Here is a 12,383-nt window from a genome sequence, read left to right as displayed (position 1 = left end):
AAAAAAGTCTTATCTAGCGAAACAATCTTTTTTTTTTTTTTTTACAATTTATATACTTTAACCACAAACATGTCAACTCAATTTTTTTCCAGTTCAAGCCAGTTAATGTATGTTGAAAAACTCCCATCTTATTTTCTCCCTCAACTTCAAAAAATCATTTCAAGATGATCCTACATTGCTGCAGATGTACCGACCCAGTGTTTGCAAAGTGAACATGCAAAGCAGATTAAACACCCTTAACAAGAAAGGTAAAACAGCTGATGGAGAAAATGAGATGGGAGTTTTTTGACATACCCTAACTGTCTTGAACGAGAAAAAGCAATAAGCAATAATAGCTAGAAATAATACAGCTATTCTAAACGTGTAAAGGCAACACCAAGACAAGGGTTGCAACCAATTGAAACCAGTGTCTTTTACCTGTTGATATTCTCGTTTCTGGGCTTCTAGAGCTTTGCTTCTCTCTTTGAGAAGTTCCTGCTCCTGTCGTAATTTCTCTGCCCTTCTGCCAAGCTCCACCTCCTTATCCCGAAGTTCTGCCTCAAAACGCAGCAGCTCTTCTTCTGTGTACACTGGCTTTGTATCATCTAGTGTCTGGAAGTTTAGAAAGATTAAACATTTATCACAACACTGCCATGTACAGACAGTATAATCGGACATGCACCTAAATCTGGCTCTGACCTCCCATTCCTTTGGGTTGTTAAACTCTCTCTTCTCTGTAGATTTGAGGAACTCTTCCAGGCTGACCAGTCTATCATGATTGAGATCTACCTGCAGTGAGAAGAAGCACAGAGAGGGGAAAAAGCCATTTAAAAAGTGAACGATTTAAAGGTAATTACAAACGAACTGAAGTGGCTAATTAAAAAAAAAGACTCTAATGCAGTGAACATTTTAAATTAGATAAAAGAATGACTATTTTGTCATCTCATGGATCCTGAAGGAACAGAACAGATGGAGTCTCTGCTGCTCCACACACTGTGAAAGTGTTAAAAAGCTGAAGGAGAAAGACAGATAAAGGCAAGAGAGAGAATGACAGTGTTTACATACACCCTTACAACATTGGACATTCAAATGACTCATTCAATGTTCACTTATCACACATTTTAAACAACAAAAACAAGGAAAGACTCATGAAAAAGAAAAATTATTTCATGTAAACAGTCTTTTATGAACTGATTGTTTTGTTAAAACATGTAAACACTCAATGAGAGAGATTGTGGGGAAAAAAAGAAGGTTTTACGTTTTGCATGACATGTTCTCGCATCCTCAGCCTCTCCTCCTCCATCTCCATCATGTCATCCTCTTCATTCTTGGGATCGTACACCTTCTCCAGCTAAGACGGTGAAAAAAGAAAAAGTATAAATGAACGTGCACCTCTTCAAATATTGATATTTGCTTGTGTACTGCATGTCAAGAACAGCTTTTATGAGCTTTATGTGATGCTCCATGCTGATGTTGTTTTACTCAGGACATCCACTAGAGCCCACCAGAGTCTTAACTGCTGACTCAGTTACAGCATAAAGAGGCTTCCATGACTGTCAGTAACAGATTGTAATGACTCATCGAGCTCAAAGGTGAAACATTACCTCTTTTGTGAAAAGGGCCTCCAGCTCTTGCTCATCCAACACGCCGTCACCATTTGTATCTAAGTGAGAAAACACTATTAAATTCATTTTGACTGTGGAACGGCTGCTTATGGACTAGCTAAAGACAAAAAGACTCACCGTGGAGCTTAAAGAAAGTCTTGGGATTGAACTCCTGTGGATCTAGCCCATCGGTCTCTTTCCAGACCTCCCGTAATTGATCCACGCTACCCTAAAAGAATGAAAAGGAAGTGAGTTTACTTAGAAAATGTGCTAAACAGCAACTAATTCAAATCATCCCTTTCTTTATGCCCTCACCGGAGCATTAACTTTAGGATGTTGCCGGTGTTTTTCTTTCAACTCCTCGATTCTCTTCTCCTCCTTCTCTCTCTTCTCCTGATCCAAACTCTTGAGGTACTCCCTCCTCTCATGTTCTTTTAGCATCTCGTAGCGCTTAAACTCCTCATGACGCTCCGCATCGTAATTCTCAAGATCTTTGGTGGCCTAATAAATAAGCACCAAAAAAATTTACTCTTCACTTTATTTATTTATTATTTATTTGTAAAGTATGTATTTGTGTTTTTATGTAGTACTGTGGATTTTTCACTTGTGGTGAATAAAAAAAATTAAAAAAGAAAATCTATTATTATATTATAATCTGATAGAAACAGTAACACAGAAACAAGTAAATAAGAAACAAGACGAAAGATCAACAGTTTATTTATTCACATTTATAACTTTAAAAAACAAATATAAGTGCCGCCTTTTTATATTTTTAATGATTTTTTTATTTGTATTTGTGTTTTTTTTTATCCTTTTCTAATTTTTTTTCACCAATTTGTTGTATGCAACTGGTTGGGACTTTGTTATTTTGTCAATTTTGTAAAATATTATGAAATTTCCACTTGAGGCGAATGGGTCAGTTATCTATGGAAGCCTGTTTTCACCACTGAATAAAATATAAAAAAAGTTATTAATCCTTTTTATCTCACAATTCTGACTTTTTCTAGCAAATACAAGTTTATATCTCGCAATTCTGACTTTTTTCTCAGAACTATGAGATATAAACAAAAAAACCCTGAATATTTTCTCAATTTGCGAGTTTATATCTCACATTTCTGACTTAATAACTTGCAATTGCATTATATAAAATTCCAATTCTGAGAAAATAAGTCACAATTGCGAGATATAAACTCAATTTTGAGGAAAAGTCACATTTGCAAGAAATATACTTAAAATTGTGAAATACAAACTCGCAATTATGAGAAAAAAGTCACAACTGGGAGATATATACTCACAATTCTGAGAAAAAGAGTCACAATTGTGAGATACAAACCTGCAATTCTAAGAAAAAGTCACAATTACGAGATATAAACTCAATTTTGAGGAAAAGTCACAATTGCAATAGATATACTCACAATTGTGAAATACAAACTCGCAATTATGAGAAAAAAAGTCACAACTGCGAGATGTAAACTCACAATTCTGAGAGAAAGAGTCACAATTGCGAGATATAAACTCACAATTCTGAGAAAGAGTCACAATTGCGAGATAAAAACTCACAATTCTGAGGAAAAAAAAAGTAATAACTGCAAGATACAAACTTAATTTTAATTAAAAAGTAAGAACTCTGAGTTTGTATTACATAATTCTAAAAAGTCAGAAATTGCAAGATGTAAACTCGGAATTGTGAGGGAAAAAAGTCAGAATTGTGAGATAAAATGTCGCAATTACCTTTTCTTATTGTATAGTAAGTGGCAGAAACGGGCTTCTGTAGTTATCTGTGCACTTGCTATTTTGTGTTGAAAAATGTAATTAAAAAAAACTTTAGAAAAGGAAAAAAATATGCATATTATAAATTGAATAGAATAGAATTGGATTGACACAAAAACAAGAAAAGAAATAAAGATGAGGATTTTATTTACTCACATTTGAAACTTTAAGATTAAATGTAGGTGCTGAACAAGTATGTACTGAATGCCTGTCAATATTTCTGTTTAATGATTTTTTGCATGATTTTACATTATGACGTGCTAGAAATGGGTTTTACCGTAGAAATAAGCAGCTCCAGGTCTTTGGCCTCAAATGTGTTTTGATTATGAGGGTCCAGATGTTCAAACTGCTTCAACAAGGAGGCATGATCCATCTGAACACCTGCAATCCCAACAAAGCATCCGGGTGAACATGCGCGTGGGAGTCACGTCAACAGATTCTCTTGCTCATCAGTATCACTTGAGTAATACATAAACACACTCACTCTGTGCATTGGTGCTGTCCAGTTTAGCCTTCAGCAACATCCTGAGGCGTGACACCTCTTGCCTCTTCAGCTCATCCAGTCGTGTCCTCACATGATGACCCACCAAATCCAACTCCTTACTCAAGCGTCCATTCTAAAACACAGTATCTTTCCGTTAAACACTTGAACTACCGATGAAAGAAGAGAAGAGAAATGGGATTCTTCTATTTGTTGATGTGCTCTACAGAGTGAGTGCTTTACCTTGATGTCGTCTGTGTTGGCAGTCTGGAGTTTTTCTCTAAAGTGAGGGTCTGTTTCCAACACCTCAATCACCTCTCTGAGGTAACGGTCATAGTACAGACCAGTATCCTGAGATATACGCATACAGCCAAAGCAAGAGAGCAAGTCAATATTGAACAATATGATTAATGCACATGGCATGTTCTAGTCTAGGATCATGATTTGAGACCAGTCTTACCACATTCTCCTCTGCTTTCTCCTCCTCAGGAGGGTTTTGTTTGCGATCTATTGGCACTGTCCACACCACGAGACACAGAGACAATAGCAGCAGACCTTTCAAGACTCCTGTCATCCTGGGATACCTTTGGATACATTGGTTAGACAGCCTTTACTTTCACTCGTTAGAGAGAGCGGTCTCTTTAAGGAGACAGGTTTATTTATATAAGTACACATCGATCATGACAAGACAGAGCTGCCGAAGAAAGGAAGTCAGTGTAGGACAGTTCGCGAAAACACACTGAACATGTTTCACAACAGATACAACTTCATGAGAAAAACAGTCATAGTCATCTACCGACGTCTGTAGTTTAGTTGGTGAGTGTACATCAAATAAACAGCGAGTTTTCTTACCACAGGGTCAGATCCAGTTTGAGCGGTGAGTGAAACCTGTGACTACAAATTACTCAGCGTTACAGCCACACAAACAAGTGCGGCGATGAATTATGACGCCATCCAAACGCGACGCTTTCTGCCAACACGAACCTACAGTATTTTGTATCTGTAGCACCGTTAGTTATTACAATTATAAATGAATACATTTTTAAATAAATTCCAGTAAGCCACTTTTCAAAAAAAGGTCAGTCTAATGTAAGTGTCCCTAAACAAAATAACTCTTATTTGTATGTAAACAAAAAAAGGTTATTTCTATTTTTCACAGTTGACCCCTTACGAAAATACAAATACCATGGTTAAACTATGGTTAGTGTAGCAAAACCATGGTTAATTTTAGGTTACCTTGGTTAAACTACATTAACCATGTTTTTTGGTTTTATTTGTAGTAGAACCACGGTTAATTTTTATAAAGTAGGTAATAATAACAACAACAACAGTAATAATAGTTCTTTCTTTCTTTCTTTCTTTCTTCCTGTTGTTTCATATTTTAATTGTGCTAGAAAATGGACTTTCAGATTCCTACCTAATTTAGTTTTTCTTGCACAATGTTTTTCTTTCTTTTTTCTTTTGTTTGTTTGTTTTTAGAGTATTACCATTTAGTTTTTAGAAGGTCTTGTGGCATGTTTTTCTTTCTTTCCTTCTTTCTTTCTTTCTTTCTTTCTTTCTTTCTGTCTTTCTTTCCTTTCTTCCTGTTGTTTCATATTTTCATTGTGCTAGATAATCGACTTTAAGATTCAGAGTTTTTTTGGAATATTACCTAATTTAGTTTTTAGAAGATCTTGCAGCATGTTTCTTTCTCTTTCTTTTTTATTTTAATTAATGTACTTTGAGAGTCCTAACTAACTTAGTTTTTAGAAGATCTTGCAGTATGTTTTTTCTTTCTTTCTTGTAACTGTTACATAAATGGACTTTGAGAGATGCACCACATTGCTGGCAAACATAGACACTTTATTTTAATTACTTCGAAAAATAGATATTCATTTTTATCCAACACTTTGATTACAAAGAGGCTGAAACACTGACAAACAAAATAAATTAAATATAAAAATGTGCACACAATAAATAATATGATAATATAGAAACGTAGAAAATGTAATACATAAAAAGTCACAATAATGTTATGGCAACAGACGTAATAAATATGGCACAAGTAAATCGTAATCCCTCAATGAAATAAATAAAAATGATTATAAATTAGATCACTTCAGAAGTTATTACATAAGACAAAACGTAAATGTCACATTGTGTTTAAATCAGTTTCACTGATAAATAAAAGTAAGATGCAATAAATATCACTCATAAATTAGCCCTGTATTAAAAGTCTATTTCTCTTAGGTCTGTGGGTGTGCTGGCTCTTTCATCTTCAATTTCACCATCTTTCTCCTCCTGTGCTCCGTTTCTCAGTCTCTCCCTGAGAGCGCCTTCTATCAGCTCAGTGCAGCACTGCAGCACCGCCTATCGCCACAAGCAGGAATAGTTCAAGTTAGACAATTAACAAGAGTCAGACGCATACATACTGTCAGATATGTAAATCTTTGCTTACCACATCAGTCTGACAGAGTGTGGCCAGGGCAGAGGTCATGACACTCAGCTCTCCAGAACTCGTGGCCCTTAAACCCCTTAGGGCAGAGTTCAGTGCAGCCGCAGCAACCAGTGATGGAGGTGTTCCCAGAAATCGTGAGTCACAGACACACATGGCAACAAGTGTATCGCTGTGGCGCCGCAGCGTTGCGATAAAGTCTCCTGTTTGCGCATCACCATCCTTGAGTTCCCCGAGAGTACGCAGGAAGTGTGGGATAAAGTCCTGAGGAGTCACTGCTGCCACATCCCACCGAAGAGTCGCCAGGACCACGCGCTCCATTTCCTGTTGGAGTAAGCATATACAGTTTTAAGTCAAAACTTTACACACACCTTGCAGAATCTTCCAAATGTTCATTATTTTACCATTATAAAACGGTTAGTTCCATTCCTCAATTCTGATTGGTCAGCAGCTGTGTCGTATTCATGATACGGCACTGCTATGACCGCTTCACTCAACTGGTTTGTGTATCATTGAACGCCCTTAGCAACCACCCTTAGCAACGTAAACACAGCTGCAGCAGTTAGGGACTATTTTTTACAGCGGAAGGCAGTTAATGATTTTATTTTATGAAAACGTACAACTTAATATATATAAATTAATATATATTTTTGATTTTAATATTTTTATTGTGTGGTAACCGTTTTATAAAAGCAATAAGGTACTTGAGGCCGTGCTGTATCGTGAATAAATCACAGCTGAAGGGGTTGCAGCTAACAACGCCCTTCAGCCGTGATTTATTCACGATACAGCACGGCCTCGCGTACCTTATTGCTTAAAAATAATAGGAATCATAGAAAATGCATGTTATTTTTTATTTAGTGCTGACCTGAATAAGATATTTCACATAAAATTAGTTTATATATAGATAAAGTAATAGTTGCATTTATAAAACTGACCCCATTCAAAAGTTTATATACACTTGATTCTTAATACTGTGTTATTATTACCTGAATGATCCACAGCTGTTTTTGGTTTTTTTTTTTTTTTAGATAGTTTATGAGTCCCTTGTTTGTCAAACTGTTAAATTGCCCACTGCTCTTTAGAAAAATCTTTCAGGTCCCACAAATTCTTTGGTTTTTCAGCATTTTTGTGTATTTAAATCCTTTCCAACAATGACTGTATGATTTTGAGATCCATCTTTTCCCCCTGAGGACAACTGAAAGACTCAAATGCAACTATTACGGAAGGTTCAAACACTCACTGATGCTCCAGAAGGAAACAAAATGCATTAAAATTTTTTTTTTGAAAAATAGCTGGATACGAATGAGACTAGAAATCAGACCATAACATTTACAAATAGCTGCTTCTCTTCTTGTGGAAAAATAAGGTGGATAATTGTAATAAAAAAAAGTATTATTATTATTCAGACTTTTGGATAATATATTTAAAAAATAATAATAAAAACACTCACCCGCAGGTTTGATGAGAGAAAGTCATACTCTGCAGCCGCACAGAGAGTGTCTGCACTAACTGTGTCACTTTCTGTCAGTTTTGAGGCCACCAGAATACAAGCTGCAGCCAGACAGGATGGAGAGACAGGCAGGGATAGAGTGGCCGACAGATATCGATCCAACAGGGAGGCAGCCAAGGGAAATACAGACTCATCACAGTCACATTCACAGCACACCTATGAAAACACAGATAGAGAAGATTTAAACAACAAAAAACCTAATAGTTAAATTATACATATAAACGACTGTAGACGTTTGTCCCTGTCATTTAGTTAGTATGCTTCATCTTGATATGAAGTACTCAAATAATTATGCTGCTTTTTTGTGTCATGTGCTTAATCACTTGTCGTATAAAGGCATGTGAGTTTAAAACATCACTTAATTTTGGTATTTTTGAAACCTAGATGTGCTGACTTTTTTCTGTTTTCATTACAAATATATTTGTAAACCATTGTAAGGAGTTTACCGATCTTCATAAAGCCCCAAATTCTTTCTCCTTGGTCCACTTGGACAGCTTTTCTGAGTGTTTTACTGTTGTTATAACTTTTAATTTAATTGTTTTATTTTAAAATGATTTATAAAAAAAAAAAAAGATTTAATCTAGCAGTTTCTAAGGATTTTATATATATATATAAAATCCTTAGAAACTGCTAGATTTCACAAACAGGTAAAACACTGAAATTCTGAAGCAGAAAAATTAAAAACACTACTTAAGTGCTTCAAATACAAAATTACTGATATTAAAAACATGAACAACACATTTGTGACCACAAATCCAGGCATAAGGATAATTTTTTTGAAAAATACCAAAAAGCTGAATAAATAAGCTTTCCTACTGATGTATGGTTTGTTAGGATAGGACAATATTTGGCCAAGATAACTATTTGAAAATCTGGAATCTGAGGGTGCAAAAAATATTGAGAAAATCGCCTTTAAAGTTGTCCAAATGAAGTTCTTAGCAATGCATATTACAAATAAAAAATGGATCATGGAACATTATCTTAACTTAATATCCTAATGATATTTGGCATAAAAGAAAAAATCTGTAATTTTGACCCATACAATGTATTTTTGGCTATTGCTACAAATAAACCTGTGCTACTTAAGACTGGTTTTGTGGTCCAGGGTCACATTTGACTCTTAGCAGTGGATTTTTAGCTTGTAAAACTACCTCCATGGTCCACTTGGCCAGTTCTTCTCTGCGCTGTGGTTCTCTCTGGATGAGAGAGATGTAGAGAGGAGATGGCAGGTATCTCTCCTCTGACTGCAGAAGTCTCTGAATAACCCTCAGTCCAGAGGCGCTGGGGTCCCATGGGGCTCGAACCGAAGGCTGAGTCCTGTCCTGGCCCTCTTCCTCCTCACACCACAGAGACACAGACATCACTCCTGCCAGCAGTTGTGATCCAATACTGTCTCAAAAGTCTTGGTCCTGAGTAAAAGAGTTGCAGAGAGAGTGCAAACTTCCTTGCACTATTTAAAGTGCTTGGGTTTCAGTGTGTGCTGCTGGGTGAGTGTCTGTGTGTGTTTCTTGTGTTGTTCTCACCCCTCTTCTCTCTTCGCTCTGCTTATATATCCTCTGAGTAAATGGGTGACTGCTGAAGAAAAAAAGTGAGAAAGTGAGGAATAAAAGAGGGGTGTGTAAAATGAGTGGAGTAAAAAAATACAAGACCACAATGCTGGCTGAGCAACAATGGCATTAACAGGTGGAGAGAGGGAGAGAGAGAGAGAGAGGGAGGAGAGAGGAGCGCAGACAAGAGAGGGAGTCGCCCAGAGGGACAGAGCAACAGCTTGTCACCGTCAGTGAGCGAAGAAAAGAGAGAGCGAGAGAGAGAGAGGGGAGAGAAAGAGGTCATCACCATAATGTGACAATGGGAATGAATAACAATAAGACATGGATGTTCGTTGACAGTGAAGGGTATCTGATAAAGATGGTTTGATTATATTTATACTTCTATATATCAAATAAAGGTTTAAAACTGCATATGCAGTCATTTGTGGACTTTGATGTATTTGACTCTGTCCAGCTAGTGGTTGAAGGTCATGGTTTTTTAAGCATTCTCAAGGCACATTCCACAAATATGTGACCCTGGACCACGGGTATATTTGTAGCAATAGCCAACATTGTATGGGTCAAAATTATCGATTTTTCTTTAATGCCAAAAATCATTAGGATATTAAGTAAAGATCTTGTTCCAGGAAGATATTTTGTACATTTCCTACCTTTAATATATCAAAACTTAATTTTTTTTAAATAGTAATATGCATTGCCAAGAACTTAATTTGGACAACTTTAAAGGTGATTTTCTCAATATTTAGATTTTTTTTGCACCTTCATATTCCAGGTTTTCAAATAGTTGTCCTATCCTAACAAACCATACATCAATGGAAAGCTTATTTATTCAGATGTATAAATCTCAATTTAAAAAAAAATTTCCCTTATGAGTGGTTTTGTAGTCCAGGGTCACATATGGTCTCATAACTTTAACATTAGAGGCAAAAATGGCATTTTTTTTTCTTGAGACACTTATTAGAAATGTTAGAAATCTATTATCTAACATAAAATTATCTCTTGGAAATTGTGATATTGGTCTGTCTCGCATCAGGCTTAATTTTGACAAAATATACTGAACTGCTATTCAGTTTTCAGTTTAGTTTTTAACATAAAGCTGAACCACTCGATCCTATGCTGTAAGAAAACATAGTTAATCAAATATTACTTAAATTTATGGAAAAGTTTATCATTAATAACCACCTCATAGTAATTATTTTAAAATAGTTTAAATCGTGTCTATTAAATTTAATAGTTATTCCTATGTATGTTACAGGGTAATATAATTCCCATATTGCAAATGACAATAAGGGAATAGAAAACTCATACAGTGCCCTCCAATAAAATTGGCACTCTTGGTAAATAGGAGCAAAGGTGGCTGTGAAAATAAATCTGCATTGTTTATCCTTTTGATCTTTCATTAAAAAAATCATAAAATTCTAACCTTTCATTTAAGTAAAACAATGGAAAGTGAGGGGAAAATCTCATTATGAAATAAATGTTTTTCTCTAGTTCACGTTGGCCACAATTATTGGCACCCAATTATTGCAACATCCTTTTCCCAAGATAACAGCTCTAGAGTTTTATGCCGGATGAGTTTGGAGAACACCTGACGTAAGATCAGAGATCATTCTTTCATACAGAATCTCCAGATCCTTTAGATTCCCAGCTCTTGTCTTCTGTTCACCCCACTCATTTTCTTTAGGGTTCAGGTCAGGGAACTGGGACGGTCATGGCAGAAGCTTCATTTTGTCCTCAGTGACACATTTTTGTGTTGATTTTGATGTTTGTTTTGGATCATTATGCTGATGGAAGATCCAACCATGGCCCATTATAAGACTTCCAACAGAGGCTGCCAGGTTCAGTATTTTTAATTATTGGTATTTGATAGAATCCATGATGCCGTGAATCTAAAACAAGATGTCCAGGACCATCGGCAGAAAAATAGGCCCACAACATTAAAGACCCAGCAGTATATGTAACAGTAACCATGTGTGTGGGGTACTTTTTATCCCTGTTTGTCAAAAAGCTTTTTCTAAATTTCATCTGACCATAGAAGCCAGTCCCGTTTAACGATCCAGTTGTATCTGACAACTGAATATGCTAGAGTTTGTTTTTGGATGAAGGAGAAGGATTTTTCTTGATACCCTCCCGTGGTGTTGTATGGGCTGTTTGATCATTTTATTTTAGGCTTTCTGACCCCAAGACTCAGCTAATCTCTGCAATTCTCCAGCTGTGATCCTTGGAGAGTCTTTGGCCACTCAAACTCTCCTCCTTATCGTGCATTAGGACAACATAGACACACGTCCTCTTCTAGGCAGATTTATAACATCTTTAGTTGATTGGAACTTCTTAATTATTGCCCTGATGGTGGAAATGGGGATCAATGCTTTAGCTAATTTATTACAGCCACTTTCTACTTTGTGAAGCTCAACAATCTTGTTCTGCACATCAGGATTATGTTCTTTGGTTTTACTCACTGTGATGAATGAGGGAATTTGGCCTTTGTGTTCCTCATATTTATAATCCTGTGGAACAGAAAGTCATGGCTGAACAATTTCATGCTCCAAGTCACCCTAAAAAAATGTAAATATGAATGGGAATATACAGAGATATTTCTAGGGGTGCCAATGATTGTGGCCAACATGCATTGGAAAAAACATTTATTTCATATTGAGATTTCCTCACACTTTCAATAGTTGGAAGGGTTGGAATTTTGTGAAGTTACTCAAATTTACCAAGAGTGCCAATATTAGTGGTGGCCACTGTATATTATTATTAATACAGTAAGATCAACATTTTCTAAAGGTTAAACACCTACTTTCACTGCCCTTTTAAAACAGGGATTCCACGTTTTGTGACCTTAAATATTTACTACCCTCTGAGATTTTCAGTTAATATTTTAATAATTTAACAACACATGCCCATGTTCACAGTTCACAGATGTCAGGTACGGTTTACGTGACAAAATAAATATTTAAAGAGTTTTTAGTAAAGTAGTTTATTTTATTGAACGTGTTTAGTTTTTAGCACTAGATTTGGTTTTTATTGGTGTTTATCACTCCAGTTTTTG

General features: G+C 35.9%; 2 protein-coding genes across 2 annotated transcripts in view; both read right to left on the bottom strand.

Moving 5' to 3' along the window:
• nucb1 (nucleobindin 1) overlaps positions 1-4,784 on the bottom strand; it is a 7,013-nt gene extending 2,229 nt beyond the window's left edge. Inside the window, exons 1-11 of the mRNA XM_073829720.1 lie at positions 4,687-4,784; positions 4,295-4,418; positions 4,078-4,185; positions 3,838-3,970; positions 3,631-3,734; positions 1,899-2,084; positions 1,722-1,812; positions 1,584-1,642; positions 1,238-1,330; positions 679-768; positions 418-591 (exon numbers count right to left, since the gene is read on the bottom strand). Of these exons, the coding sequence (XP_073685821.1) occupies positions 418-591; positions 679-768; positions 1,238-1,330; positions 1,584-1,642; positions 1,722-1,812; positions 1,899-2,084; positions 3,631-3,734; positions 3,838-3,970; positions 4,078-4,185; positions 4,295-4,408 (1,152 nt within the window). The 5' untranslated portion in view covers positions 4,409-4,418; positions 4,687-4,784. The remainder of the gene's footprint in view (positions 1-417; positions 592-678; positions 769-1,237; positions 1,331-1,583; positions 1,643-1,721; positions 1,813-1,898; positions 2,085-3,630; positions 3,735-3,837; positions 3,971-4,077; positions 4,186-4,294; positions 4,419-4,686) is intronic.
• A 1,258-nt stretch (positions 4,785-6,042) lies between these two features.
• Positions 6,043-9,142, bottom strand: ccndx (cyclin Dx). Its single transcript, XM_073829824.1, has 4 exons — positions 8,933-9,142; positions 7,722-7,937; positions 6,272-6,592; positions 6,043-6,183 (listed from the first exon to the last, which is right to left on the bottom strand). The coding sequence occupies exons 1-4, from the start codon at positions 9,140-9,142 to the stop codon at positions 6,043-6,045; spliced, it is 888 nt and encodes a 295-aa protein (XP_073685925.1).
• Between the last annotated feature and the right edge of the window lie 3,241 nt (positions 9,143-12,383).

The sequence above is a fragment of the Garra rufa genome, chromosome 1, assembly GCF_049309525.1.
Source record: "Garra rufa chromosome 1, GarRuf1.0, whole genome shotgun sequence".
In the NCBI taxonomy this organism is placed as follows: Eukaryota; Metazoa; Chordata; class Actinopteri; order Cypriniformes; family Cyprinidae; genus Garra; species Garra rufa.
This window is presented reverse-complemented; position numbering and strand designations above follow the sequence as displayed.

Excerpts from the sequence above, each read along its gene's own strand:
- ccndx (XM_073829824.1), bottom strand. The coding sequence starts at position 9,142 with ATGTCTGTGTCTCTGTGGTGTGAGGAGGAAGAGGGCCAGGACAGGACT. Across the intron at positions 7,938-8,932 it reads TGGCCAAGTGGACCATGGAG|GTGTGCTGTGAATGTGACTG; the intron begins GTAGTTTTACAA and ends GTGTTTTCATAG. Across the intron at positions 6,593-7,721 it reads TTCTCTCATCAAACCTGCGG|GAAATGGAGCGCGTGGTCCT; the intron begins GTGAGTGTTTTT and ends TTACTCCAACAG.